A 23,585-nucleotide genomic window follows, 5' to 3' on the forward strand; every position below is an offset into this window, starting at 1 on the left:
AGAGGACACAAAAGGTATACTCAAACAACAATTTGACTCGATCAGTCAAATCACAAAGAAAGCAAATACACAGCTAATCTACAGGTCTGCGAGACAACAAGGATGCCTTTTGCCTTCATTTTATCATACACCATTTTACAGGCTACAATCAGATCTCTGTTTTCTTAAGTCCTACAGTTTTTTAGTCTCTCCTGCACAGAAACCATTTCCACAGTGACTACACCCGTTTCTGTACCTTTTCCAGCTCTGCTGTATGTTTTTTGGGGATTTTGAATGCTGCTGCTGATCTCAGGGTGCATGTTCAATGTGTATCAAGCATCTGCGTGGCAGTTTGACTGCATCCTCTGGGTGAGCATCTACATGAGCATTTTAATTCAGATCATACGTGTGGTTTTGATGCAAATTTTCTGGTTGTCCCGCTTCATATGCTTGGGTTCACAGAACAGCCTCTGATGAGAGTGCACAAAGCAGACTCCTGGATGAAGCTACAGCAGCAAACAGGCTGCAGGAGGGCACATGATGCACTGCAACCGCTAGCAGGCAGGCAGTCTGCGAGACCAGACGGGGACAATTCAAAGCAGCCCCCCCATCCCCCAACAGTCTCGCCGACTCTGATTTCTTTCCCAAGCAGGAGCAGTCTATCATCATTTACCACTTACTCATTTTGTGGTTTGCACTGAGTGGGATGCCCCAGACTGAAAGCATCTTGCTGCTGACACGGACAACGATGATCGATACGGCACAGCTACACAAAACGACTTGGAACTCGAAGCTCAAAGACTACTCTGTTGATTTCCTTTTCACACAGATTAGCAATGGCAACCGTGCTTTTTGTTTGATTAAAACCAGAAGAATTCCATCACATCATTAAGCCGCAACAGGATGTGATTTAATTATGTTTACTTTGAAAGACAACTGAACGCTGTATCTTCCACAGACCTGAATATCCTCCAGTAGCTACCAACACACACACTGGAGGAGCCTTTATCTATTAGAGCACGAAAGCTAAAGAAAAAAAGATGAGATCTATTTTAGAAGTATTAGTGTAAGAAAAAAAAATAAACAAGATAAGTCACAGAACAGTAGCATTAAAAAAAATCAGATACTGTGCCCCAGTGCAAGTTTGGCTGCCTAAAGAATCCTAAGCGCAGCTTTGCAGCTCCCTCCCTGTCTATACTTGCACATAGACAATATGTTGCTCTAGAGTTTTGGCATCTGCGAGGAAAATGGGCCACAGGCTGTTTGAAGAAGTCATCCTTCTTCACGATATTGCAGTCTGGTGACAAAGACTAAGAAAACACGTTACAGTGCATTAGCATTTTGGGCCGTCTCCATGTTGACCTAACTGCTTTCTGTAAAGATCATTTATTACAAGTCTAGTCTGCTGCCACCAAAAGCCTGTGAAAGTGAAGCTGTTTGTACTTACTCCAGTTTTTCTCTTCAGCAGAGAGTGAAAAAGGAAGGGACTTTAATATATTCTCATTAGCTCTAAGCTTTGCTCTGAACTTTTTAAGTACTCCAACACTTAACATAAGCAAACTTCTGCAAACACATAAAAGCACTGGAGGGGAAAAAGAAAGATTCGGGCTAACCGAGGACTGGAAGGTACAGAACACACCAGTTTGGTGCCAGGATCACTTCAACCATCCAGAGATGCAAAAACAAGGCATGTGTTCATGCAGCAGCTTTGGCTTCTCTGTGTGATACTCCAAACAAGTACCGTAACGTTCCTCTCTATTCATAGAGGTTTTGCATCTTGAAGCAAAACAGAGAAGAACAATTTGTTTACATCCATTTGTTTGCAGACTTGTTCAGGTTTATTCACGACTGGATATATTTTGATTCTGCGTCTGGAAAATCTGGCAGATCTATGTGCTCTCCGACGAAATCACGGAGCTAAAGCACTGGTGTGCTGTTTGCACACTAACATACACCCCAAGGTACCTCTGCGGCTGTTTCAGAACCCACCAGCTCTGTTTCAGGTGGTGCTTATCCAGACTGCCCTCCTTTACTCGGCCTTCTCCAAACGCCAGCACGAACGGCAGCCCTACCCTGGCCAGCTCGAGGTCCCCGTGCAATAACTGCGTTTCAGTCTCTGCCAGACCGATTTCACTTTGACTCATTTCTCAAGCTTCCTTGACTGAACACCAACTATTCGTGTCCCTGAGTTACTGTGGGTTAGGTGACAAACCCTAACATAGTTTCGGGTCCTCAGTCAACCCTCGAGCACTTGCCTGGCTTTTCAGGAGTAATAAACCATAACTGCACACCTGATCCTGCCTTAATCTGACGCAGGAAGTGGAAAGAGTTGTGTGAGTGAAACAGCAGCACTGCTTACCCTTGGAAGCAGTACAGAGCCAGGCACTGCATAGCTGGCTTGGCATCAAGACAAACATGCTGCTTGCTGAGCATTTTGATAATCAGAAGAAAGAGAGGGAAGCAGTTTATGACAGACAGCTTGAACAACACCGCCTTGCACATGCGCTGCACGCAGATGAAAGGTAGCGAACGCCTCTGCTAACTTTTTTTTGCAGCCTCCCCCTGTGTAGGTTGTTTTGTATGGATTTACTGCTCAAGATAGTAACTTCTGGTTCTTGGGAAACAGAAAAAAAATGACATTAAAACCAAACATTAACCAGTGATGCAATCTTGCTTCCCAGCTTCAAAAATTACACAATTACACCAAAAAAAAAAAAAAAAAAAAGAAGATGTAAATATGGAGAGGGGAAATACTCATTGCAAAACCTCATTTTAAACAGTACTAGCTAGACTCAGCTTGTCCCACATCTTCAGTCTTTACCAAGGGTCACACATTTTACAAACAAACACTGCTACCTCAAAATAGTCTTCCAAAGAAAACTCAGTTCTTAGGAAAATTTAACCTGCATTCAAATGCCAGCTGCATGGCACAAGATGATATCTTCTTGCCACAAGCCGGCAAGAGTATCTCACACAGGTCATGGGGTAAAAGTTAATTTAATGACTAAAATTAACAGCTCTCCACAGGGTTTTGTGTACACACACTGAGAAAGTTAGCACAGAGCTGCAAGCCCAAACCACTTCAACTTTACATCAGATGTCTTCTCACCTCAGCTTATGGAAGGTGCTGTCTTTGAAGATGCACCTTAAATGTGGGAATAAAAAAACTATTAAAGTATTTCTCTGCTCTTATGAAAAATCTGTTTTTGCCTCTATCTCAACAGAACAGAATTTAAGAGCTTATCTCATCTGACAATTACCTACAGAAAATAGGATCCTTTAACAGAAATCTATACTTACACTCAGTAATTTTGCATAAACTAGTTTATTTTTCTTAGCAATTAAAATTATGAGACAGAATGAAATCCTTTCTCATTAGATGGAAACACGAGAGGTCCCTATAAGCACACTGCTAACCTGGATTCCCTCACAGACCCGCTTGTACCTTCCTATCCTTTAATTCCAACAGAAACAGCAATCTGCTTTTTCAGTTAAGAGCTTCTGTCCTTCACTGGAAGAGTGGCTTGCGTAGGCAGCACCTCCAGTTTCGTGGTTAAAAGCTCTTCACCAGTCTCCTGCTGAAGAGTGGCTGCGCTGAAAACCCTGCACTTCCCTGCTGTTGGCAAGCTCCTAAATCGGGACAAGCACAAAGCAGGGCCCTCACAAGGTCAGGCTGCTATCAACTGATCTTAGCCTAATCCATCTGAAGGGCTGAGTGTTAAGCTAACACTTTATCCCTCTTAAGCTTGAAAGAAAGTCCTGCAGTGTTTCTTTTTACCCTGCAACATCTGCTCAGACTAGCAAACAAAAACATGTGTTGGAGAGCTCAAATGACAGCCACATCTGTGCAGCTCTCAACACCCCATATGGCGTCTGTGGCAGTCGCAGGATGTTTTAACTCCACTGCTGCTGCCTGGATCCTGAAACATTTCTTCTTTTTCAAAGTGCTATTTCACAATACATACCAAAGAGCAGTTGCAATTGTTTTTTTCATGCTTCAATAAAAACAGGTAAGATGTCCAGTGTTTAGGCCGATATAAAGTCCTAAAACTGCCTCTTCAGGTGGAAACATCCATAAGACTATCATTTAAAACGTAGCTACTTGTTACCTCAGTTACACAGTTGACTATTGACTGCCACAGATGCGTGTAAGCAGTGTGATGACAATAAAGAGCTTTTGTCAATTAAACCTCCAATTCGGACAATGGCAAGGTGCCACGCTAGTTTTGATTACAGGGAGTAACAAATCTAATGGCTGCTGACAGATTTCTTCAGCTTGGCTTCGGATGGCTGCCTATTATCATTTACAAATGTAGTCCTCTTAACTGTCTGTCTGCTGACAGACTTTTTTTGCTTTTTGCAAATTCAAGATTAGGTTTCCACTGCAGTGTGGTTTCTGAATTATTTGCAGCAAATAATTATTTTTTTTTTCATTTAAAAATGCAGCCCAGTCACAAACATGAAGAATTAATAAAACTTATTATTAAGCATGACTGGCAGTTCTTGGATGTTAGGAAACCCATGTAAAAACACCCTTCCAAAGAAGGGAGAAGACATGCTTTTGAGAAACAATGTACTGTGCTGCAATTTATGAAGTCAAGGTGGCAGATCAGGCAGTTATATGAAAAAAATTAGGCAAGAGTGCAAGAGGAACATCAAGCAAACTGCATGATAAGCAGTTGCTGCAACCCACACCACCACTTTGTTAAGTAAAGCTGTAACAACAACAGCTTTGGTTAAATTTATGTTACGTTCTTTGCTGAGTCAGGGGCCATCAGAGAGGCTCACTGACATGTGGACTAGCACTCTGAAGGGCAGGTACAAAGAGGTATTTGAAGCACTATCACAAAGATGGCAAAATGAAACGACACAGTGGATAGAGACTTACCATCTCCTCTCAGTTAAAGGGGAGAAGATGTCAGTGTTAGAAAAGATTTGGTAACAGTGCCTGAAAAATGATCTGGCAAGTTTTAATTGAGCCTGCAGGACAATTTGGAAACGTTAATGCTTTTTCTCTTGCATAGTTAAGCAAGCCTGATTTTCTTTTGGTCCAGCACTGCTTTGGTCCAACACAGCCAAAGAGTCTGTTAATGCACAGTGCCATTTCTCCCAGACAGGCATGCTTTCCAGCAAGAATACTGGAAAGTTCAATTGTTCAAGGAGAAACCTCTAGAAGTTCTGTTTCACAAGAAAAGATGGAACTCTGCTTTTCCAGCAGGTTTGGATCAACAGCCTTACTGTTTTCCGTAGCTGAAAGTTTCAAAGTTTGAAGAGAATGGCTTTACCATCAACAGACAGGAAGAACAGAAAACATCTTAAGAACCTGAGTCCTCTTTATCATGAAACTCGGAAGAGCACTTGTTTCTGCAGATAAGAACAGTACTTGAGAGCAGAAATTGGCCATTTGGGACTGAAATACTTCTGTGAAGTCTGATACTCCTGAGGAAGGAGTACAAAATGAGTCAGAACTACCAACTAATAATTAACACACTGGGAAGTCATCCAGCCAATTTGACGCTTCCCCTCTGCTCTGCACGAATGCCAAATTAACACAGAGCTAAGCCCGCTCAGCCAACCTACCTCTAGTAGAGCAGCACCGATTTGTACCTGCTGGGTGTGGGGGTTAAAGGCTTCAGACACAAAGTATTTTGTGTCTTATCACATCCTATTAGGGCTCAGTTACTAGCTATCAGCACACAGAACTTACATCCAGCCCCACCGTCGGTGTGGTGCTTTGCAGCAAGGGTTTAGTCACCGCGATTTTGCCACTTGGTGAGCCATTTCCAGCAGCCGGGGGCAGCGCATTCACCGTGTGGTTGTGGAGCTGCGTGGTCCCCCCGGTGACAGCAATGACTGGCTGGGAGGCAGGAAGCACCCCAGAAGCCTGGAGCTGTACCACGGTGGGCTGGGGGAGCACCACTGATTGACCTAGAACACAAGAACAAATGCGAGTGCTTAGCATGTGGTACAAAATGATTCGTAGCTGGTCAGCTTGTAGAGCGATACTGATAGAGGTGGTAGGAAGCTTTGCTTCCCTGCCCTATATTTAAGTCAAATTCTTCAACATTTTACCATAGGAAAAAAAAAAAAAAAGCCTCAAAAGAAGTTTGCATGGCCCTTAATCCATCCTGCAAACAAAGAGCACACATATGAAAGGGATCCACTAAATCAATCTCTCTTAAAACCTGCTGGCTCTTCAAGGTTAACAAAAAATAAAAGAAAAATCAGCACTTTTTAGAAACTTACTCTTGTTTCAATATTGCTATGCTAACACTTGATGAACACTGAGCAACTTTTTCAAAGAACCTAGGCAGCTCACCTTAATCCTTCTGCTGCCTTTTGTCCATCTCTACTTCACTGCTGTGGAAATGTTACCACACAGAAGTGACTCATGCTATACAATTCAGAAACAGTGTAGAAAAAGATGAACAAGAAAGAACAACCCCAGTTATGCTTTCAAAATGCAAGTTAAAGCCTCAGTTCACACTGAGACAAGAACAAGTTTTTGGAAAAAAAAAGTACTGCCTTATATAAGGAACGTTACACACAAGCTGAACAGAGCCTGAAGAAAAGCAAGCAGAAAAAATGAGGTAATTTCCAAAGAGCTTTGAAATGGAATTATGAACAGTCACATCCAAGAAACTTCAGTCCAAGAACTACATTTAACTCAAGCAGGTGCTTAAGTAATATTTTGTTGCATGAAAGAACATGAACATCTCTTTAATCCTTTGTAACAAGATGACCTGGCTGCCTCTTAGGAGCAGCACATTCCAGCTGAGCATTCCGATCAATATGCATGACTCTGTATTACAGCACTTATCCACTTTCTGGAAGATGAGGAATGAAGTCATTTACCCAGCGCTCCAAGATCTTTTATGTGCGAGCTAAAGGATCAGGTCGCTTTATTGCAGAGATGGTATTAAAGGCATAGTAAGTGAGAACTACCCTATTTAAACACTTCAAACAGTAAATTTGAGCTGCTTTCAATAAGTTTTTTAATGCATAGAGCATGTGATGCTCTAACATCACGCTTTCTTCTTCTAGGCTTTCATGAAAGTGACTATAAAAAGGAGGATCATTCCTTACCCTCCTTGAAGATACTGGCACATCTCAATCTGGCAGCTCCAATGTGCCACAGGCAGGGGACTTTGATTAAGATAGATTAATCAAAATATTTTTGTGCTGGAAGGGGCACTACAGAATTTTTAAACATGCCATCAAAGTAAATACTTTGCACAGAAATACTTTTCCAACAGTATTTCCTCTGGAGTGCCTCACAGAAGCTATTCTCCTGACTCTTCTTCAGGGGAAAGGAGAAGCTGATCTTCACAGCACTGTATTTATACCCAAAAACTTCGTACCCGCAACATTCCTTATTCTAAATGGTATTTTATCAGCTGGAACATCAGACACAGTAAGAATTAGGTCACGCTGACTGTGCCGCTCTGTGTTTTAAGCAGTCTAACAATCCTAGGCATGTTGCAACAAATGTCAGCCTCTGCAGCTTTGGCTTAGCTCCTGATGGATGAGCAATTAGTAAGAAAGACAAAATTTCACTATTGTAATGGTTTCTAGATACATTCACTGACATATTTATCGCCTTTCCCCTCCACTCCTCACCTCCTGTATAGTCAACTGCAAAAATCTGCAGCCATCAGCTGGTGAAGACAAGCAACTGCATCTGACTATTTCCACAATGCAAGTAACATCCCTGCTCCCTTTGCAGCAGCATAAAATAGTGCTTGGGATTCCAAAAAAAGAATCAGGCTTCAACAAACTCTTACAGAGCAACAGGAGGAGCGAAAACTTGTCAATGGACAGGAAATCATTTGCCTCTTGTTAACATCAGTTTACAGCTGCACGCAACTATTCTAACATCTGGCACTGTCCTCGTACCTGTTAACAAATTTCGTAACTTCCTTTTAAAAGTTACTGAATTAGAGAAAAAGTCATAAACTCATTTTCCTTCTGTTCTGTGTCAGAGTTTCATGTAGGTAAAAAACTTTTATCACTCCTTCCCAAGCTTTCAAGTTGCGTTCAGCCATTCTGACTGATGGATCTTCCTTAGTTTAGGGCAGAGTAAAACAAGGTTCTCCCCGTGCACCACTTGCCAATCACAAGTAGAGCAGAGCGAAGGATCCCCAGAGATCTACCCAGATCAGCAGTTTTATTTCCACAATTCCCAGTGCTCAGGGAATTGCCACACCGTCTTCCATTCCACGCCATGCTCGGGCAACTGCTGTTTTGCACACAACTACATGACAAAGAACTAAGGCCATTTTCTCAGTGTAAACCTTTTTCAGCAAAGCATGCAGCATTCCTCTTTCATTCCCACCCCTCCTGCTTCTTTTTTCCTACTCCCTCTGTTTCACCTGCCAAACCTAACTTCGGTTTAGGGACCATCCCAAACAGACACAGTGTTTACCCCCAGGACCCGGCGCAGTCATGACAATTCACCCACCTTTGGGAGGTGCTGGCTGGATGTTAACAACTGGCTGATGCTTTGGCAGTGGCACAAGTGTTGGAAGAGTCTGAATAATGATGGTTTTAGCTGGGATGCCAATGTTAGCCTGAGCCTCAGGTACAGCAGGCAGAAGGGGCTTCGGTTGTATTGAAGGCCTGGATGCTGACTGACATTTCTTCGGAGTTTTCACGGAATTATTTGCTAGGAAAGGAAGAAGAGTCAGAGTAGGGCCAGAGGATCTAAAATTAAAAAAAAATCCAGCAGGAATGGCTGGAAGCAACGTGGCTTTTGGTATGTTTTATTATCCATCTGTGACATTTATTAAAGTTGACATATCCATAGTTGTGGAATCAAAGTAACTCAATCTCTCCTACCAGAGCGAGAAGTGGCGCTGACAGCAGGCTTCTTCCCTGCATCTCCGTCAGGGGACGCGGGGCTTCCAGAACTCTTGATGTAGAGGGAGATGGGAGACATCTGGGAGCTACAGCTGAAGTCCATATCATCCTGCAGACAGAAAATAGATGAGGTTACGCTTCAGAAACAGATAAAAATGTCTACTAGAAACTGTGTTATATTGCTGCTGCAGGACACAGGAGAAAGGTTTTGTTCTATTTTATTCTGGTCAATGCTAAGCAACACTGAAAACCCAAGCAGCACCTTCTCCTCATCAGCAGAATGAAGAGGGGCAGAGACCAGCAACTGCTGGACTCAGAAGCCTTTAAAAGGCATTTTGTTTGGCAAGCAGGCACACAACTGAGGTAACAGAACTGAACCTGCTCTTTTTGGAATGGATCTCAGTAGGAGGGTAAGGAAAACATTACTGAAGGGAAGTTTTTTGCACACAGGTTGGAAAAATAAGCTGTTTCCTCTTATTCTGCAAAGTTGGTCAGACACATAAATCAACCAGCTTTTTGTTTGCCACAGTTGGGTCTGAATGACTCCTGCTATCTGTGTTACGGGGAGGTTTCTGCATACAGGCACATTCTGCACTGGCGAGTCCACCGATGATGGAGAAGGGACCGAACAACTTGAAGCAGCTGGTGATAAGGGCTCTGTCTTCACGTTTGCATCTGCAGGAGACAGACAAAGAAGTCTTACCATAGGAGTCTTTAACATGGGGAGATCAGTAATGAACACTCTGCGCCAGCTTTTTAATTCCTGAAGCAAGGCACAGCAGAGCTTTGAGAGATGAAAGACACCAGCTGCACCCATCCTACAGAAACACCGCCTGACTTCTCAGCAGAAGGACAGGTTCAGCAGGCATCCAACGGTGCCAAACGATCGGTACCTTAAGGCACTAACAGCTCACCCTTGTGGTGCGGGGGGGCATTGTCACGGCTGCTGAATACAGCCAGGAGTTACCTGAATAAGCGTGGCTTGTGATGTTCCAAAGGTCTGAGTCCCAGGACATCAAATCCAAGTCAAAATGGAAGTTACAGAGATCGCTTTCCTGAAACGACAGTTCGGAAAAAGAAACAAGACAAAAAGACAACATATATCCGTCAGCTGTTGTGTTCACGTTCTTACAATTACAAGCGAAGGAAAGCAGAGGAAAGCACAGGACTATCAGTTAGTTGCCTGAAGGCGTGCAGAGATAAGAGCCTTTAGAGGGGCCTTCTCAACTGGACTACAGAAAAAATAAATAAATAAATAAAGATTCTAGGTTTCTTTTAATGCTTGGAGATAGAGGAGAAGAGCATTTCAGTTCAAAGGCATCAGTGGTGGTCGTTGGTCTGTTATCAAAGCTTCACAAAGCAAAAGTTCCAAGTGCAGCCACTGAACCACCCCCTACACGGTACAGGTTTGGTGACTTGTTGCTGTCTTCTCCCTTCACCTTCATTGAAGGATTTAATTAACGCCCTTCCATCGCCACATCTCAAGGCGTTTTACAAATTACAGCAGAGAGCTGCAGCAGTTTCCCAAGCGCAGGAGACCCAGGGCTCAGGATCACCTCAGTGCTGTTACGCACGGATCAGGCCTCCCCACGCCTGACCACACCGACATCGTCATCGCCTAAAACCGGAGCCTCCGCTTCCATTTCCCCCAGAAATTATAAAAAAAAGAGGCTCTGATCGCTCCCCCACCTCCCTCAGCCCCGGCCCCGGCTCACCTCGGGCTCTGCCCCCATGTCCCGCGGCGGCCCGGCGGCGCCCAGCAGCTCGCCCAGCTCCTCGCCCAACACCGCCTCTGTGGAGGGTGGGGGGGAGAAACAGCGGCCTCAGCACCGGCACCGGGCTCGGCTGCTCCCTGCCCGGCCCCATCCCCGGCCCCCGGCCCCATCCCCGTCCCCAGGTCCCCCCTCACCCCAGTCCAGGCCGCCCCCCGCGGCCGGCAGCAGCCCCGCGGGTTCCCACTCGGCCTCGGCCGCAGCCGCCGCCATGGCTTCCTCCTTCCTGCTCCGCCGCTTCCGCCCCCCCCTTCGCCCCACCCCGCTACGGCGGCCTCCGACGGACAGAGCCAGCCCCAAAAATAAATAAATAAAGTAAATAAATAAATTAAAAGCACCTCCCACACCCCCTCATATACCCCCCGCCTCCCCCATGAACCCCCCCCCTCTTTGGTACCCCACCCTGTATCCCCCCCCTTATCCCCCCCCCCACAGCACACTGAGGCACAGGTCAAACACATACACACATTTATTTATTTATTGCCCCACAAAACCCAGCTGGGGGCTTCCCCCCTTTCCCACACAAGCTGAAGGTCCGTGGCTGAGCTCTGGGGTCTTCTCCACACACATGGGGTGGCAGGGTGATGGCCCTCACAGCATGGCATTCCCTGCCTGCAAGGAGAGGGGAGAGGTTTTGGGGGGCTCGCCGCCTGCTTGGCCTGCGCCTGGGGGTCTCCTCCTCTCCACACACACACACTTGCAGGTGGAGGAGCCTGCAAGCTTGTGGGTTTTCCACAGGCAGCTTGTTCAGAGCGAGGGATGTCGCCAGTGTGCTGCGAGGAGGCAGCGTGCCGGCACACACCTCACAAGTTGGAGTCGTAGGCTGCGTTGGTGAAGATGCCTGGTGATCCGAGGTCGCTAGGAGGAAAAGCAGAAGGGTGTCAGCTTGGGGGAAAAGAGGCAGTCATCATTACAGAGTCATTAGGGTTGGAAAGGACCTCCCAGATCATCTGCTCCATCACCCTACCACCAATGTCACCTGCTAAGACATGTCCCTAAGCACCACGTCCAACCTTTCCTTGAACAACCCCAGGGACGGTGACTCCACCACCTCCCTGGGCACCCCATCCCAATGCCTGACTGCTCTTTCTGAGGAGAAATGTCTCCTCATTTCCAACGTGAACCTCCCCTGACGCAACTTGAGGCCACTCCCTCTACTCCTATCACTAGTTAATCATGTGTGTGTGAGGAAAGCACTCGTGTCTGCCACGTCTCCCCAGGGGCTGCACAGTCAGACCTGACATCATGCACTACAGCAGAATCACAGGGTTTTGATGAGCACCAATTAACACGACATCGTTAGCCCCTGAATAGGCTCCCACTGCTTCTCAAAGCAGCCTTACACACACACAGATGTGGGGAACTGGACCCTAATGCAGCGACTGCAGGGGTAGCACCCATGCTGCCTGCAGGGCACGGCCCCGGGCACAGCTCTCACCTGGTGGGGTTCAGGAGCTTCTTCTTCTCCTCTGATAATGGCGTTGAAGTGTCCATGTGGATAGTGCCGATGCAAAAGAAATAACCAGATCTTTTTAGATGGCTTGGGAAGCAGCAACACTTGACAAAGTGAACCAAGTTTGACAAGCATGGGATGGAGGAGAGGGGTGCTGGGGCAATTGCTTTCTCCCTCTTCAAGGGGAAGGTGTTTTTCTGGCTTCCCCCCCAGTCTGGCTGCTGACACTTTTTAGCTGGACACAGCATCACATTTCTGAACTCTGTCAACCAACCCACCCTCCCTGGGTCTCCCATCCAAGGTGAGCTGAAAGTCCCCATCCAAAGCGAGTGTGGGCTGCAGGGGGTGTTTCTGTACCTCTGTCACTGAGCCGTTTGGCGAGCAAGGCAAGGAGCGTCCCGGAGAGCACCACGCCAGCTACCACCAGAGCACTGCTGCTGGTGTAGACCAGGACTTGCTTTAAGAAGGGGGCAGCATCCTCTGCAACAGATCCACAACACCACAGGTTGTTACCAGAAGGACTTCACCAAGCCAAAGCCACCACAGTTCCCCCCCTCCACGCTCAAGTTGTGCCGCAGGAGGCTGGGGAGCGCAGCCCCACCGTACCTTTGCAGACAGGGGAATGGCCGGTCCAGTTCCCTGTGGCCTGACACCTGAGCAGCCTTGCTCCCATCCGGACAAATCCATCCTCGCAGGAAAAGGCACAGGTGGAGTTGTACGTGAAGTTGCCGTGGGCGTGAGAGCAGTTCAGGCGGCCTCGGCTCGGGGGCTCCAGCACTGGGCAGCTGATGGCTGGGGGCAGAGCACAGCAGCAGCGTTGGTGGGATGGCATTGGGGGTGGCGGGATGAGGACCCAAGGGCTGGGGAGCCAGGGGGTGAGCTGCCACAGATGAGTGCTAAAGGGAAGCGGATTCTGGTGAACGCATTCTGCTAATGCATAGCAGTGTGCACTGCGCTGGCCATGCATGGCACTTCCCAGGAGGCTTGATTTCAGAGGGTCAAGCACCCACATAGTGCTGTGCACTCAGCATATACACCCCTACTGGGGTCACAGAGGGTGTCAGGATAAGGACAGTGATGCAGGGGCTTCATTGCTACCTCCTTACACAACTCCCCCCTTCCCAGCACCACCTGCCTGAGCACATGCGGCTCAGCAGCTCTAACAAAGGGACTCTGGGGACAGATCCTGAGGATGTGGCATCTCTTCACCAGAGTACATGATCCAGGCACACGTGTGAGCACCAGCTGTACCTCTGCATCGTGGGGTGCCCCCAGTCCAGGTTCTCATGGCCATGCACACACGGCTCTGCGACCCTTTCAGCTCAAACCCTGGCTGGCAGGAGAAGGCACACGTGGAGGTGAAGGTGAAGCTCCCATAGAGATGGGAGCAGTTCATCCTTCCATGTTCTGGAGCCCTGAGCATCGGGCAGGTGATGGCTGCAAGGGTGAAGAGGCACACCTTAAGAAGGAGCCAGGGGAATGGGAGGCTGAGCTGTTGGGATGAGAAGCCAAGAACATCCTGGGGCCAAACCCAGGCTAGCAAAACCTTTACCGACAGCTCTACCTTTGCACTGTGGGGTGTCTCCGGACCAGGTCCCCATGGCTGTGCACTCACGGCTCCCTGGACCTATAAGCTCAAACCCTGGCTGGCAGGAGAATTTACATGTGGAACTGAAGCTGAAGTTCTCGTGAAGGTGGGAGCAGCTCATCTTTCCGTGATCTGGAGCCCTGAGCACTGGGCAGGTGATGGCTGCAAGGGAGAAGAGGCATGCTTCAAGCAGGAGCCAGGAGACTGTGAGGCTGAACTACTGGGGATGAGAAGTCCAGGAACATCCTGGGGCCAAATCCAGGCCAGCAAAACCTTTACCAACAGCTCTACCTTTGCATTGTGGGATGTCTCCGGACCAGGTCCCCATGGCTGTGCACTCACGGCTCCCTGGCCCTATGAGCTCAAACCCTGGCTGGCAGGAGAATTTACATGTGGAACTGAAGCTGAAGTTGTCATGAAGGTGGGAGCAGTTCATCCTTCCATGCTCTGGAGCCCTGAGCACTGGACAGGTGATGGCTGCAAGGGAGAAGACATGCTTCAAGCAGGAGCTAGGGGACTGAGAGGCTGGACTCTTGGAACCAGGAGGACCAAAACCTCATAGAGCCAAACCCAGGCCAGCAGAACCTTTACCAGCAGCTCTACCTTTGCACTGTGGGGTGTCTCCGGACCAGGTCCCCATGGCTGTGCATTCACTGCTTTCAGGCCCTATGAGCTCAAACCCTGGCTGGCAGGAGAAGGCACACGTGGAACTGAAGCTGAAGTTATCATGAAGGTGGGAGCAGTTCATCTCTCCGTGCTCTGGAGCTCTGAGCATCGGGCAGGTGATGGCTGCAAGGGAGAAGAGGCACACCTTAAGAAGGAGCCAGGAGACTGCGAGGATGAACTGTTGGGATGAGAAGCCCAAGAACATCCTGGGGCCAAACCCAGGACAACAACACATTTACCAGCAGCTCTACCTTTGCATTGTGGGGTTTCCCCAGACCAGGTCCCCATGGCTGTGCACTCACGGCTCTCTGGCCCTATAACCTCAAACCCTGGCTGGCAGGAGAAGGCACATGTGGAACCGAAGCTGAAGTTCTCGTGAAGGTGGGAGCAGTTCATCTTTCCATGATCTGGAGCCCTGAGCACTGGGCAGGTGATGGCTGCAAGGGAGAGGAGGAACACCTCAAAAAGGAGCCAGAGGATTGTGAGCCTGAACTCTTGGAACCAGGAATACAAAAACCTCATAGGGCCGAGCCCAGGTCACTGACACCTTTACCAGCTGCTCTACCTTTGCATTGTGGGGCGTCCCCAGACCACGTCCCCATGGCTGTGCAATCACGGCTCTCTGGCCCCATGAGCTCAAATCCTGGCTGGCAGGAAAATGCACACGTGGAACTAAAGCTGAAGTTGTCATGAAGGTGGGAGCAGTTCATCTCTCCGTGCTCTGGAGCCCTGAGCACTGGGCAGGTGATGGCTGCAAGGGAGAAGAGGCACACCTCAAAAAGGAGCCAGGGGAATGGGAGGCTGACCTGTATAGGATACGAAGCCCAAGAACATCCCTGGACCAAACACAGGTCACTGACACCTTTACCAGCAGCTCTACCTTTGCATTGCGGGGTGTCCCCAGACCAGGTCCCCATGGCTGTGCATTCACTGCTTTCTGGCCCCATGAGCTCAAACCCTGGCTGGCAGGAAAATGCACATACAGAACTGAAACTGAAGTTCTCGTGAAGGTGGGAGCAGTTCATCTCTCCGTGCTCTGGAGCCCTGAGCACCGGGCAGGTGATGGCTGCAAGGGAGAAGAGGCACACCTCAGGCAGGAGCCAAGAGAACAGGAGGCAGAACTAGTGGGGATGAGAAGCCAAGGAACACCCTGGGGCCAAACCCAGGCCAACAACACGTTTACCAACAGCTCTACCTTTGCACCGTGGGGTGTCCCCAGACCAGGTCCCCATGGCTGTGCATTCTCTGCTTTCTGTCCCTATGAGCTCAAACCCTGGCTGGCAGGAGAAGTTACACGTGGAACCGAAGCTGAAGTTGTCATGAAGGTGGGAGCAGTTCATCCCTCCGTGCTCTGGAGCCCTGAGCACTGGGCAGGTGATGGCTGCAAGGGGAGAGCAGGGTTTCAGGGGAGGATGTATGAGATTGAATCCAAGGATTAAGCCTTAATCCTAACTTTATCAAACTGAACCTATAGGGGTATTTTTGGTCTAGCTTTCCTAGCCCAATTCCAGGCAGCAAGCCTCACTTCCTGAGACATTGAGGTACCGTAGGTGGTACAGGGACTTTAGCTCCACACACGTGATTTTGTGGGAGCACTCACAGCTCTACCAGAGCCCTGTTTATCCCCAGCACTCCCAGACTGCAGCCCCAGGGCAAAGGACTGCAGGCGCCCTACGCAGAGCCCATTTCCCCGCAGGATGTCCCCCTCCAGACACCCCCCAGCTCTACCTTTGCAGTGCGGGGGAGCCCCCGACCAGGCCCCCTCAGCCGTGCACCACAGTCTCTCCGGTCCCGTCACCTCAAAGCCCTCCTGGCAGGAGAAGTCACACGTGGAGCTGAAGGCAGAGGCTCCATGTGGGTGGGAGCAATTGACCCGGCCACTTTCGGGAGCCGCCAGCTCGGGGCAGGCGACGGCTGCAACCAGACACAGGCAGAGCTGGTGAGGATGGATCAGGCACAGCCACCTCTCGCCCCTTGTCCCTGTGGTACCCGGGGCACGTCCAGCCCCGCCGCAGCAGAAACTTGTGCTTAGTGCTGGAGAAAACCCAGCTGGCAATGCTCGCTAGCATAACTCCATTATCAGCAGGGGCAAACAATTGACTCATCTGAATCTTTGCAAAAAGAAAGGAAAGAAAAACCCAGCATACGTACAGCCAGCAGGTAAAAACAGAGCTGCACTCTGGAAAACCAACTGTGGGAACTCGGAAAGCTGGAAGCAGGGTCAGGGCGGCTTGCTGGATGGTGTGTAGGGGGACTTCCAAAAAGCCGGGGCTAGCTCTTGCCACTGCCACCAGCAGACCATCACTTCACCCCTCCGTGCCCGTTTCCCATAACTGGGGAAAGCCCCAGGCCACAAGCCCACTGAGCTCAGCACCATCGGCAGCGCTAACTGCAAGGCAAGCTTTGTTTCCCAAAAACCTACATACAGAGAGCCAGCCCCCCTTCTGGCAGGAAGGATCCAGGGAGCTCGGGGGGTCCGTATCAGTGTCTGTGCAGCGTTATCTCTGCATGAATGACCTCACTGCTTCCTGCTGGGTGTCCCCATACAGGAGGTGCCCCTTTGCGTCCCGTATCTGCTCTGGGGCTCCACTCATCCCGTCCTTGTGCAAACACACTGAGCTGGCACCCAGGGGCACGGAGGAGGTGGAGCAGGGCTCTGCACACACCCCAACCACAAGAAAGCTCAGCACCTCTCTGGGGCACCGGGAGAGCAGCTGTGAGCCCTCGAGATGCCAACAGGAAGACTTTCTCTGTCTCTGCAGCATGGCAGACCGCAGCTCCCTCCTTTGTGGCTTTCCCCCCCGTGGTGGCTTCCTGCCCTCTGTGTCCCTCCCAGCTTATCTCACCTCATCTCACCGCCCCTCGCCTCTGCTGCCCAGCCCTGCCAGGGCACACCCGTCCTCCTGCCACAACAGCAACCCCCATCCTTATTCCCTGAGCCCCCCTGGGGTGCCCAGCACCTTCCCAAAGCTGCTGGGGGCTTTGGGGAGGAGCAGAGGGTGCGATGGAGGTGGCAAGACACCACTGAGCACCTGCACGAGCGATACTGGGCATCGGTGCCACATCTGAGTCCCAGCCCGCGGTGGTCCCTACCTGCACACGTGGGGGTCTCCGCTGACCACTGCCGTGAAGCCAGGCACCGCAGCGTGCCCTCACCTCGCCGCTCGAACCCCTCCGGGCACCCGAAATCGCAGGTGGAGTTGTATCGGAAGTCCCCGAAGGGATGGCTGCAGGTCATGAGCGCTCCTTGGGCATCGAGCGTGGGGCACTGCACGGCTGGGGGACACACAGCAAATCCTTCACTGGCGCTCAGCAGTAAGAGTGGGGGGCTTCTGGGGGCATAGCCAGCAGCAGGCAGAGGCTGAGCTGCTCGATGCCACTCAGGAGGAGCACCCTGACCCTGCCAGGCACTCACCAATACTGCAATCGTCCCCTTCGAAGCCGGGGTGGCACTCGCACCTGTAACTCTTGATGACCTCCACACACTCACCGTGCGGGCGGCAGGTGGAAGCCTGGCAGGAGGCTGCACACACACAGACACACAGAACGTGGTCAGGAGCCACCAAAACCGCAGACAAACCACCGCAGCCCCCAGCCCCGCGCCCACCTTTGTAGCACAGCGCCGTCTTCTTCTTGTTGCAGGGCTCGTCGTTCCACTTGCCCGCCTCCTGCTGCCGCTTGACGTAGATCTCCACGCAGTCCTGGTTGGAGCGGCGGTTGTTGGGCTCCCCCCTGGCCCAGTTCTCCGCCTCCTTGGTCAGCGCCTTGTTGGTGCCCACCCAGGTCCAGACGCCGCCCTGCTTGCGGATGCCGATCCAGTAGTACTGCCTGTGGAAGGGCAGGGTGGCGTTGAGGTAGGCGATCTCCTCCTTGTTCTGGATGGCCACCAGGTCGGTGAAGAAGGTCCGGCAGTAGTTCCTGGCCTGCTCCCACGAGTAGAGCCCTGGGTCGCTGTAGCTGTACGTCCAGGCCTCCACCTGCGTCACCATGCCTGCGGGAGAGGACACGGTCCAGGGTCACCACCGAAAAGACCAGAGCTGGGGACGGGTTGGTGAGGACACAAGGGCGAGCTCGGGCTGGCAGCAGGGCCAGGAGACACCAGCCAGACAAGGGGACACGAGGGGACAAAGGGAGAAGTGTGGGTGAGAACGGGGCTCAAAGAGGGCGTACAGAGACCTGTGTGGGGCAGGCACAGCAGGAGATGATGTGGGACAGAGAGACAAGAAAAGTGGGAGGCAGCTGGGGCTCCCCTGCCCACAAGGGCCTCCCAAAGAGGAAAAATGGTATCAAGATGGTTCCTTAACACACGTTTCCTTCCACGAGTGCAGAGCTGTACCGCTTTTGTAATTCTTTTTCCTCATTTGCTTTACAATTTCACATGAGGGTCAGCTTGGTGCAGGGAAGAGGACCAAGTGCACCCCATACCCAAAAGCATCTGGCAGCTGGAGGTGGCCTGAAGAGTCCTGTAAACCTCGGTATTGCACAACAAAGCCTTGCAAAAGCGAAGCTGACATCCTCCTCGTGCCCACCAGGCAGGATGAAGCCCAGATTAACTGGAACCCACGCCCAGAAGCAGAGGGTACTTTGCTGAAACACTGCTTCTAGAAACAGCGCTTCACATCACAACCTGATGCAATCAAAAGGTTTTTGCCATAAAGAAGCTTCTCTCTAGAAGGAGGAATCCCCACAGCTGCAGAATGAAGCCTGAAAGCAAGGTGGGAGACAGCATTTGCTCCAAGCAGTCTGCCTAGGGTACCCCGTGTCTCAGGAGAGCACTTCATAAACCTTTATTATGAAGGCAAAAGACTGAGCTTTGTAAATTAAATGCAATTTTAAGGCTTCCCAAATCTAACAAGAAGTCTACTCAGGCCAGTTACTATGCATTTATATAGGCAAAATCCCCTACATTTTTCTGTCCTTCCTCGTGAGAGATTAAACTACCCATTTCTGTTAAACAAAACCAAACGCAGAAAAATGTGGCCACTAGCAGCAGCCCTGCTCCTCGCTCCCCAGGGGCTCGGGACACCTCCTGGCAGCCTGCCTCCCCTCGGGGCAGCCACCCCACTACCCCTGCACACCCCGACCCCAACCCCAGAAGGACCAGGGAGCCCATCCACACCTCACCTGTCCTCCACACACTCTCCTGTCTCAATCTTCCTTGTGCTCAGCCTTATCTCACCTCTCCCTGCCCACCTGGAGCTGACCCCACCTGGGTGCCGTTTGCTTGGGTTTCACGCCCTGATGCTCCTGCCCCGTGCAGCTGGGCACGGTGTGGGGCACGGGGCTGCCACACTCAGGGTGCATTTGTATTTTTGATTTCCTGGCTAGACCTAAATCTCAGCCTCCTCCTGAAACTTCTGCATTTGCCTCTACCCTTCAGCTGAGCCACGAAAGGTCTTTTAGAAAATAGCCCAGACCCCGCAGGACCCCTGGGGACACAGCAGATACCAGCGGGTCTTGCTCCGTGCAGTGCCAACGTACGAAGGAAATGCCCTACGGGCAGCAAAGCCTGCTGGTTTCTGAGTGACTGATGGGCTCCCAAAAATAACCCTGCTGCCCTTCTCCGGTTTCCCAGCTCTGCGGGGTCACGCTGGGCTCACTTACCCCATGTGATGGCAGCGATGCCCAGGTAGCAGACGCCACGAGAGCCCAGAGCCCCCGTCCTCCCAGCGGAGCACTGTCCCGCGGCGGTGCCCTGCGTGCCAGGGAGAGAGGCGTGAGCACACACAGCCCACAACACCGGAGTCCCGTGCACCCACAAGGGCACCTGCACCAGCTGTGGGATGGATGCTGGTGCTCTCCTGCCAAGCAGACCCCAAAATGTCCCCGGGGAGAGGAGCAGACCTACCATGCTGGTGCTGCAGGGTGCCCTGGCCCTGGGCAGACAGCGGTGCTCGCGCTTCCTCCGAGCCGCGGAGCCTCGCTCCCTCCCCGCAGCCTCTTCCCCTCCCGACCCAGCCCCGCTGCCTGCCCGCATCCTGCCCCCGCTGGGCTCCCCACCCGCAGGAGCCTGCTCCCCTCTGGGGGCTCCACGGGGACCTACCTGTCTCAGGAGCCCACCGCAACGAGCAGGGCTTGGCCGAGCCCCCGGGGAGGTGCAGAAGGGCTCCCCCGAGGGGGACAGCCCCGATCCACAACCACCGAGACCTCTCCGGCCCCCCATGCCCACGCTGTGCCAGTGGTGGCAGCAGGAGGATGGCGGGGGGACGAGGTGTGAGGAGAGGTGGCCGCGGGGGTTCCTGCGCCGGGCAGAGCAGGAGCGTGGCTCGCAGCCTCCCAGTTCCTGCTCCGGATGCTCTTCTCATTTGCAGGCTGTGAATCTTCATATACTGCTCAAGAACAATTAGTTACACAATGTATTTTCCTGTCTCTGCCTCTTTTAAGTCTTTATGAGAAAGGTCCAAAAACAGGACAGAAGAACGGCCCCCACCCCCTCCCATTAGCATCCTTTATGAACTTCCACCAGTGCTCCAGGAAAATGCCCCATTGTGTCCACCTTCTTGACTCATCATAAATCTTTTTTTACCCCTCTTCTGCTCGTGAGTGAAATCGTCTTGGCAGGGCTTTCTGCAGGAATTGCTCTGCTCACTTCCAGCTAAAGGCAGCGCGGGAGCCCCTCGGGTCACGAGCGTTTCCCACTTCCAAAGAAATTAAACGGGGCTCCAGTGGGACTTGCCCTACACAAAGGGAGGAACCCATCCCACAGAACCCACGAGCTGCTACAATGACTGCGTACTCCGCCAATGTAAATGCAACTCTGTTCCTGGGTTTTGTCATTAGCTTTGCAAAATCCTGGAGTGCAATTTTCCCGTTTTATGGAAGAGCTGCAGCCCAGCCTGTGCACGCAGGAGTTTGGCAGCAAACGCTATGTGTCAGCTCCCGTGCAGAGGGTGAGCAGCTTTGGGATGGGGATGGGCAGCGAGGCCACCAAGGGGTGGCTGCCAGGACAGGGGGACACCTCGGAAAGCCGAGGTCCCTTGGGCAGGATGGGAGTTGCCACTGCTGCACCGGGGCAGGAGCAGTCAGAGGTGTGTTTGTGGGTGCTCAGCCCCAGGGGAGGACAGGAGGAAAACAGGTTGTGCCCCTGCTGGTTTCACTTCTGCTGGGCCGGGACGCGGCAGGGCAGGGCAGCAGCAAAGAAATATTCCCACCTCTGTTTTTGTAAGTGCAAATTGTAAAAACAGAAGCGAGGTGGCTGAGCCCCAGGGGCTGCCATGGGCAGGACACGGCCACGTGCTCAGGGATGCTTTGCAGGTAGTGGAGAGGGGTATGTGTGGCAGGGGGGGACCAATGACCACAATCAGCTCGGGAGGAGCTCCCCAGGCAGGCACATACTGCCCTTGTTTTCGGCAGAGGCTCTGGTCCCCAGGCAGCCCAGCCCCTTGCCCTCCTTGCGCAATGTTCCCTGGCAAACCGCAGAGGAACCAACTCACCCTGACACAGCCCGGCTGCTGCCAGCGATACCGCGGGCACCTTCCTGGGGACCCCCGCAGTCCCCGGGGGTGCTTTTTGTCCCAAAGAGGGTCCCGAGCCGCAAGGTGCCTCCGGGTGCATCTTGCCTCGGTGGGCCCTCCAGCGCAACGCCTGGCCCGCAGCGCCGGGGGGAAAGCAGCACCCGATAAAATCTTTCTCACGGCTTGAAAGCGAGAACAGTTTGGCCACAGGAAAACATGTTTATCCAAGCGCCACCCCAACCAGCACGGGGTGAGGTGGTAGCAAGGACAAGCTGGGCCAGAGGGATAGGGTTGTCCCCGAGATGTCCCCGGGCACCCACGAGGCGTGACAACTCCACCTGAGGGGTCAGGGGGGTTGGGGACAAGTCCCCCTGCCCACCCCACAGATCCCATTGCCTGCTGACCCCTCTCAGAGCCGATTCTTCGACCCCTGCTGCGGCAGAGCTCTCGGCCTCCTGCCTTTGCCCCGGGACCCAGGTGATGGAGAGTCTTTGGCTGGACATCACCGCCACCCGTGTGACCCCGCAAGCTGGCTCCCTGGCGCCTGGCTGCGGCATCACGTGCCTGGCACAGATAAGGGTTTGCCAAACAGGATGCCGGGGGCGTAGATAAGGCCAAGGTTCTCGTGCTGCTGGCGTGAGGTGTTGTAAACAAGTGCTGCTGCCCGCCGGGGTGCAGGGTGGGTGCGTGGAGCCCGAGGCATCCCATCCCCCCTGTCCCCCCCTGACTGTGCCGTGACCCCTCCTGGGGGCTGCAGCAGCTCTGCCCGCACCCTGCCCGGCTCGTGCCACCCCAGACATCAGCAGCGCTTTTGACACGTGTCTGCACAGTCTGTTTTAATGCAGTGAGCAATTTCAGTCTTCCCACGTCTAACAGAGCAAGCCCAGAGGTGGGTTCCCCCGCCCATCACCCCCGGCATGTTTGGGGCCTCTCTGCCCTTTCCTCTCCCTCACATCTGGCTCCATCCCCTCGCTCCTCGGCCACGGCAGCTCCTGGGCAGAGCCACCCTGGGGGAGCGGATGAACGCACTCAGCAGTGAGAGCCTCGTGTCCAGCCAGAGCCAGCCTCTGTGGAGCAAACAATGTCCTCTCCTCCTGCCAGGAAATCCTGAGGCACCCGTGTGCAGGCAGCGAGGCCAGCTCTATTTTTCCCTGACACAGAAGCATCCTTGAGCATGTTCTTCACCTTTTGGCAGGCTGGGGCTGAGCTTTCCTCTTCTCACCAGTGCCGGGCGAGCAGCCTGCCTCGCGCTTTCTGCGCCCTCCTTGTTGGGCGCTGACAGCAGGTTGGTGCTTTCTGCACCAAGCAGATCTCGGTTCCCTTTCTGCTCCATGTGGCTTGTCCTGCAGCTCCCCGGTCACTATTTAAATCGCCGGGTTATTTTCTGCAGGGTTGGGGTTTACACCCTTCGCTCTGTCCTGCCAGCTTTCCGCGTGTGCCGAATGCACCAGCCATGGAAAACTGCCTTCTGCACGGGGCACCTCCCCATACCTGGCCCGGGTACACGGGAGGGGATGTCCGTGTCACCCGAGCCCTCCCCTGCAGGCACCCTCCTTCCTCGGAAAGCTCTTGTCTTCTCTCCTCTCCTCTCCTCGCTGCTGTCCCTGTGTGCCTGCAGGACGAGCCCAGTGATGGGGACATTTCTCCTGCCTTCTCGCCCCGCCGTTTGTTGCCGGCTTGGTTGAAGTTGCCTCTCTCTAACAGTCCTGACCCTGGGGGCAAGCCCCTGCAAGAAAAACAAAACAAACAAACAAAAAACCCACCTAGAATAACGAGGGGAACGACATTCCCAACATTTTGTTGTCACCTTTGAA

The 23,585-nt window shown here is 52.0% G+C and overlaps 2 protein-coding genes across 3 annotated transcripts in view; both read right to left on the reverse strand.

Annotated features, from left to right (window-relative positions):
- Window positions 1-10,833, reverse strand: part of ATF6 (activating transcription factor 6) — a 72,856-nt gene extending 62,023 nt beyond the window's left edge. For both annotated transcript variants that reach the window (XM_032192508.1, XM_032192507.1), the window contains exons 1-7: window positions 10,748-10,833; window positions 10,554-10,630; window positions 9,806-9,893; window positions 9,419-9,513; window positions 8,818-8,947; window positions 8,441-8,644; window positions 5,687-5,907 (exon numbers count right to left, since the gene is read on the reverse strand). In XM_032192508.1, the coding sequence (XP_032048399.1) occupies window positions 5,687-5,907; window positions 8,441-8,644; window positions 8,818-8,947; window positions 9,419-9,513; window positions 9,806-9,893; window positions 10,554-10,630; window positions 10,748-10,823 (891 nt within the window). In that variant the 5' untranslated portion in view covers window positions 10,824-10,833. The remainder of the gene's footprint in view (window positions 1-5,686; window positions 5,908-8,440; window positions 8,645-8,817; window positions 8,948-9,418; window positions 9,514-9,805; window positions 9,894-10,553; window positions 10,631-10,747) is intronic.
- Window positions 10,834-11,155: 322 nt separating this feature from the next.
- Window positions 11,156-22,328, reverse strand: SELP (selectin P). The gene is made up of 17 exons (XM_032192296.1): window positions 22,245-22,328; window positions 19,922-20,012; window positions 17,925-18,308; window positions 17,733-17,840; window positions 17,411-17,593; window positions 15,513-15,698; window positions 15,198-15,383; window positions 14,883-15,068; window positions 14,569-14,754; window positions 14,255-14,440; window positions 13,943-14,128; window positions 13,628-13,813; window positions 12,670-12,855; window positions 12,421-12,543; window positions 12,049-12,079; window positions 11,413-11,468; window positions 11,156-11,222 (listed from the first exon to the last, which is right to left on the reverse strand). Exons 1-16 carry the CDS (start codon window positions 22,326-22,328, stop codon window positions 11,414-11,416), a joined length of 2,547 nt encoding a protein of 848 aa, XP_032048187.1. The 3' UTR covers window positions 11,156-11,222; window position 11,413.
- Between the last annotated feature and the right edge of the window lie 1,257 nt (window positions 22,329-23,585).

This window comes from Aythya fuligula, chromosome 8 (assembly GCF_009819795.1).
Source record: "Aythya fuligula isolate bAytFul2 chromosome 8, bAytFul2.pri, whole genome shotgun sequence".
Classification (NCBI taxonomy): Eukaryota; Metazoa; Chordata; class Aves; order Anseriformes; family Anatidae; genus Aythya; species Aythya fuligula.

Coding starts and splice junctions, on each gene's coding strand:
- SELP (XM_032192296.1), bottom strand. CDS start 22,328: ATGCCGCAGCCAGGCGCCAGGGAGCCAGCTTGCGGGGTCACACGGGTG. Junction 20,013..22,244: donor AAAGACTCTCCATCACCTGG/GTCCCGGGGCAA, acceptor CCTGGCACGCAG/GGCACCGCCGCGGGACAGTG. Junction 18,309..19,921: donor CATCGCTGCCATCACATGGG/GTAAGTGAGCCC, acceptor CCTCTCCCGCAG/GCATGGTGACGCAGGTGGAG.